General features: G+C 34.3%; 1 protein-coding gene across 1 annotated transcript in view; it reads right to left on the bottom strand.

Annotated features, from left to right (window-relative positions):
- Positions 1-2,902, bottom strand: part of LOC106315427 (disease resistance protein RML1B-like) — an 11,556-nt gene extending 8,654 nt beyond the window's left edge. The window contains exon 1 of the mRNA XM_013753152.1: positions 2,400-2,902. Coding sequence (XP_013608606.1) covers positions 2,400-2,872 — 473 coding nt within the window. The 5' untranslated portion in view covers positions 2,873-2,902. The remainder of the gene's footprint in view (positions 1-2,399) is intronic.
- Positions 2,903-6,428: the final 3,526 nt, after the last annotated feature.

The raw sequence follows: 6,428 nt of genomic DNA on the forward strand, positions 1-6,428 counted from the left end.
TGTGGTAACTGGAACCATGGCAGGTCAATTTTTATATTTCAGATTGTTATCTGATAAAGAGGGGCACAATAAGTGGTTCGGTGGTGGTTAAAACGAAACATGCGATTGCAGCTAAAGTCCGATCTTATGGGTTTTTGTCGGGTTGTAAGCGAAACAAAGCTGTCTTGGTTGTTGATAGTACTATAAATCTCTATTAGTTGATCCGATGTGTGTAGCTATGACCAGGCAGGAACATATGTATATAAGTTGATATATTTTGGTGATAATTTTGATGAATGCTAAACGATTGAGGGGAATGTTCTCAAATTGGGGTGCAGATGAGTGTTCTTCACAAGTGGCAGAAATCAGTATTATAGTAATGAAACTTCAGGGTTTACAGAAAAGCTTACCTATTACTTTAGATCCTTGCCAAAAAAATAAATAAGAAGAAAATTAAATTTGTTGGGAAGATGTAGATTCCTTTTACTGTAGCCAAAGGTATCGCTTACAAAAAGGTTTCAAGGTACTCTTATCTAAATATTATTATAAGCAAATGACCAAATTCTTTTTTATTATGTACTATGTTTCTTAAAGTTGTATTATATTTGTTGGTCTAAACTATTATATTATGTGTGTTTTCATATGTTTTGGAATGTTTTTTCAGCTGCTTCTCGTTTATGCTGGACTTTTTGTTGCAGGTATGCCAAAGGAAAAGGTTAAAAAAGTATCATCTCTCTCCCAAAGCCCTATTTTTTTCAATCTTGCTTTGGTGAAGGCAACAATGGACTTACACTGTATCCATCTTTCTCTTGACTTTCCTATATCTTTGTTGTAACTGTTGTAAAATGCTTCTTTTGGTTAAAATGCAGTTTATTAACGCTTATGACTATTTAACGCTTATGAAGGTTTAGAATTTTTAAAGACTGGAAGCACTGCAGTAAAAATGGTTTGTAATTAAAACTACTGCCAGCGTGATAGACAAACAAGCTTGACTGTGTTTATCTTCATTACTCCTCATTATTGATCAACTTTGTTTTGGTACAATTGATTGATCTGGCTGAACTGAAGAAAGGTCCTCTAGAACAGTTCACACATGAGATGAAACTTTTTCTATGGAAGTAATGTTTGGCTGAACAAATGTTGTATCTTATCACTTTTGGTTTTTCTTTCTCCTCTCATTCACAAAGTTAGTTTCTTTTGTTGATTTATTATGTAGGTACGATACAGTTACTCTCAGACTTTGTTTGTGAAAGGCTTTCTTTTCGTATGTTTTGTGGGCATTGAATTTTCAAAGAATGTGACTATATTTAAAAAACTATCTGATGAACAAATGTGGATTGATCCGAAATTATACCATATAATATATTTCAAACATGATATATAATATTTTGATAAAAAACATCATATTTAATATTTAAATGATTTTAAATTACTTAACAAAAGCAAAACATTTTTAAGGAAAAAATATAGTAAATTTGTTAAATAAAAATAGATTGATTATATATACAATATAATTAAATACAAAAAAAACTAATAGAATAAAAATACAACAATCACTGATTTTATTATTAAAACTAAATAATATATATACTATGTGTTTCACCCGCACATGCGGATATATACATTTCATAATTACTTATTAATACATATATTATAATTATCGTTTTATTTTAATATATATATTTAGATTTTGGTTCATTCTAATTGTTATTAATATTAATCATTTATCTAATAAAAAAAAATAAAATTCGTTTTTAGTTTTGGCTAATATATATATTTTATTCATTAAGGGTACAACAATATTAACCACTTCAACTTTTAACGTAAGAGCTCGAACGTAAAAAATTACTTTGCAAATAATAGTATATATATATATATATAAACACTTATCAGTTTGAATATTAATATGTTTATTTGATAAATATTTCAAATTTATGTAGTGACTATCAATAATATATTTTTGTACTATCTAGCTATTTATAAGAAAAAGGAATAATTATTTTTTATTTTTTGAATTATCTAAACTAATATGTATAAGAGAAATTAAAAGTGTCAATAAATTCAGAAAAAAAAATTTAAAGGTAGAAATAATTTATATGCTGGATTTCAAATTCAATATTGAACAAATTAATATATTTTACTAACTGATTATAGTTTTTTTAAAGAATAAACATTGATGAAATGTTAAATAGTGACATTTACATCATAATATTTTTAAAATAAAACAAACTTATCATTGTCAAAAAGAATAACAAAATATTTAATATAATATTATTTTATTTTAACTATTTATTATTAATTACTATATTTAAATTGTTTTTCACTCACTTACCCGTCCTACCGGCGAGTTTTACCCTAGTTATATATATGACATATTATATTTGCCTAATTCTAAAGAAGTATAAGTAAGAAGAGCAAACCAGTTTAGAAAGTGTTCTCCAGCTATATTGCCAACATCGTTCAAAGCTTGGTTCCATATTAGCCGCCTATCCTCTTGTTTTCGAGCACAAGTTTCACTGAAAACTTCCCCGAATTCTCCAGTCTGTTTCCGCACATGGGATGGATCTACTCCGTAGAAGACCGTCATCACTATTTGCCCAATCTCTTCCTTGCACTTCAAAATCTCCACCAGCTCATCCAAACACCAGCTGGAAGAAGCATAGTTCTTCGAGAGCACCACGATGGAGATCCTCGATTCGCTAATAGCTTGTGTGAGTGCAGGAGCAATGGTTTGGCTTTTCTCGATCCCTTGATCGTTGAACATGGTAATTCCATTGCGATTGAACTGTTTGCGTAAATGACTGAGAAAGGTTTTACGGACGTCTGGTCCATGGAAGCTCGTGAAGACGCCGTATCTCCAGGTCCGAGGCAAATAAGAAGAGGAAGAAGCCATGGGAGAAGATCGTGAGTGTTTCAAGGGCACAGATTCACAGAGTTGTGTTCGGGTAAGCCTTAAATAACAGGAGAAAATAGAAAGGGCGTAGTCTCACCGTTGAGTGAGATAGAAGTTTCTTCCTCTTCGAAAAGTAAAGTAAAACGAGTGAAATAGATAAGTTAAATTATGAGGGGTATCTTTCTTACCCAAAATAATAGTAAAATTATGAAAAGAAAGACAAGTAAAACGAGTGAACTACATAGATAATAGTAAAAAATATGAAAAGAAAGAAAGAAACCGTAGACTCTTTGATTGGCATATTTTTAGATACTAAAATTTAAACACGTTTTTTTCTTGCTTTTCTATAATATATTAATAGAATTTAGCAAACAAGTCCGTGCGGATATTTTTTATTTTATGAATGTATAAAAGTTTTAAATATCTAATTTACATTTTAACGTTATATTTTGTAACTGTATAATTTTATTGTTTAGGTTACTTAATTGATATTATTAATATATAACAATTTTGTTTTATATATTTAACTTTATTATTAATTGTTATTACTTACTAATATATTTTTTTAGTTCAGTATAATAAATTTATAATCTGAAATAATTAAATAGATAATTTTTTTCAAAATATTTTTTCTTTAATCAAAACAACACCGTTTTACCGGTTTTGTTGAATAGTAACTTAAGTTACGGCCAATGTTAATATTGACACGTTCTTATAAGTTCAGGTAATTTTTCTGAATTATAAGCAAGTTGAGGTCGTAGTCAATACCAGTCACTTGTTTGGGTCGTAGTTAGTACGACTGAAATTGCAGAAGATGTCTTTTTTCCCAATAGAACACATGATAGTTTGTCTATACGCATAACTCTTCAGCGCAGAGAGCTCACGTAAGAAAACACAGCAAGACGTGTGAGCAGATTTGCATAATATGGTAAAGCATGGCGGCTAATGATGACTTACCTAACTTCTATCGCCTTTCTTACCGAAACCAAGCTTCTACTTTTTCTCACAGAATTAGATAGAACAAAGCAGAGGGAGAGCCAACTCCAACAGCCTGTGTTCCTTGCTGTCACAGATTACTCCATTTGGTGTCGTCTTCCAAAAAAGTTGGATTGTCATCTCCCATTTGTGAGACTAATACTATCAAGTTCGTCTTCGGTCCAGATATGGACTCCACATTCAATAATGTCAAAGCTGTTATAACTGCAGCTAAATTCGAACACTATCTCTCTGCTCTCTTTGCAGGAACTGATAAATGGCAAACGAGAGTTGAATATAAATATATGTTCACCTCGACATTTGGAGAAAATGCCTGGACGGAACACCTCCTCAACTGGGTCTAAGTCACCATTGCCTATTCGACAGCACAATGATTCAAACCCGTTGTTGTACTCGCTGGTTTGGTGGTTAAGGTGACACCACAACGCAGAGATTTAATCTTGATAAAGCAGAAAGAGAATTGTCACCATCTGGAAAAATAATGGTAAATGAATTTCCTCTGGCTACGTAACCAAACTCTGCAGGTACTTCTCTTCCGGGTAAGATAGCCCATCTGCACAGAGACGAACATTGGATAACTTCTTTTTGTGCTTGTTGGTCCAACTTGAAGCAGTTGGTGAAAACGAGTGTTGCATCTGAACTGTGATTCAAAGGGCAGAATACTGTCTCCAGTGATTCAGTCTTCTGCAGTTAAGGATTTGAGCGTGAAAGAATGTGAGGATAAAGAGATGTAGATGAAGAACATTGAAGAACAGAGAGAAAGAGAGAGAAAGTAGTTCTGGGAGAAACTCTATTCCCTTAAATTCTAATTGTGTATCTGGATACAAATCTTTTAAAGACAAGTTGCCTCAGTACACAATACAATAAAATATTTATTGTTTAAAATATTCAACGGTCTCCTTCTCTCTTCTTCTTCTTCTTTGCTTCTCAAGTCTGGTATTCTAAACTCAAGTCTGGTGCTTCTTATAAAGCCTTATAAAACCTTTATAAAACCTTATAAGTATTTTCAAGTCTGGCAGCTTAATTCTCAAGTCTAGCTGCTTAATTCTGCTTCATGTCAACACTCCCCCTCAAGCTTGACTATGTGGAACAAGTCAAGCTTGGAAGCCATGAAGAATTCTCTCATTAAAACCTCAACTAGGTAAAACCCTTTGGAAGAAACCCCAAGTCAAAGAAAAAGAGTAAACACTTCATGAAGGAGAGATCATTGACATGATAGGTCTATGAGTCCCAATTTTGGATGAATGAACTCATATACCTTAGTGCTTGCTGCCTTGGTGAAGATATCAGCTAGCTGATCTTTACTCCTTGTGTAGCACGACAATATGATCTTCTGCTCCACGGCTTGTCTCACTTTGTGGCTATCTACCTCTATATGTTTGGTCCTTCCATGGAAGACTGAGTTGCTAACAATGTGTATAGCAGCCTGGTTATCACAATGCATCGTGATTGGCGTTGTAACTTCAATTCTCAAGTCCTTAAGAAGTCCCTTGATCCAAATCAACTCACTTGTGAGCTTCCTCATAGCTTTATATTTTTCCTCAGCACTTGAATAAGACACCACCTTCTGCTTCTTGCTCTTCCATGTTACCAAATTGTCTCCAATGAAGGTACAATATCCAGTAGTTGATCTCCTATCAACTCGATCTCCTGCCCAATCCGCATCACAGTACCCAACAATCTCAGTGCTTCTATTGCATCCCATCCATACTCCTTGGCCTGGTGCCTCTCTTAGGTACCTGAGAATCCTCTCAACCATGTTCCAGTGGTGTACCTTGGGAGCTTGCATGTGTTGGCTTACTTGGTTTACTGCAAAGCATACATCTGGTCGGGTAATGGTAAGATAAATGAGTTTTCCCACCATTCTCCTATAGTGCTTTACATCTTCATATGACTTGTCTTCAATCTCCCCCTCACGCATCACTTTGTATCCTTCCTCTAGAGGTGTTTTGGCAGCTCTTCCACCAAGATCTCCAGCCTCATTTAGTAAGTCAAGGGTGTATTTCCTTTGAGATAGAAACAACCCTTCCTTAGACCTACACATCTCGATCCCTAGGAAGTATTTGAGCTCTCCCAAGTCCTTGATATCAAATGAAGCCTTAAGGAACGCTTTGGTCGAGATGATCCCTTCTTTGTCACTGCCTGTGATGATAATGTCATCAACATAGATGAGAATGACAATGATTCCTTGCTGGCTAGTGAGGGTGAATAGGGTATGATCAGCTTCAGACTTGACAAAACCTCTTCCATTGAGTGTGGTGCTTAGTTTGTGGTACCACACTCTTGGTGATTGTTTCAAACCATAGATGGCTTTCTTCAGCCTCAATACATTTCCTGGTTTGGTAAGGTGTTCCATACCAGGTGGTGGTCTCATGTAGACCTCATCTTCTAACTCTCCTTGTAGAAAAGCATTCTTGACATCCATTTGCCACAGATCCCATTCTAAGTTCACAGCCAATGAGAGTACAATCCGTATCGTGTGAAGCTTAGCTACTGGTGCAAAGGTGTCAAGGTAATCTTCACCATAGACTTGAGTATAGCCTCTTGCAACAAGTCTGGT

Source organism: Brassica oleracea, chromosome C9 (genome assembly GCF_000695525.1).
Source record: "Brassica oleracea var. oleracea cultivar TO1000 chromosome C9, BOL, whole genome shotgun sequence".
NCBI lineage: Eukaryota > Viridiplantae > Streptophyta > Magnoliopsida > Brassicales > Brassicaceae > Brassica > Brassica oleracea.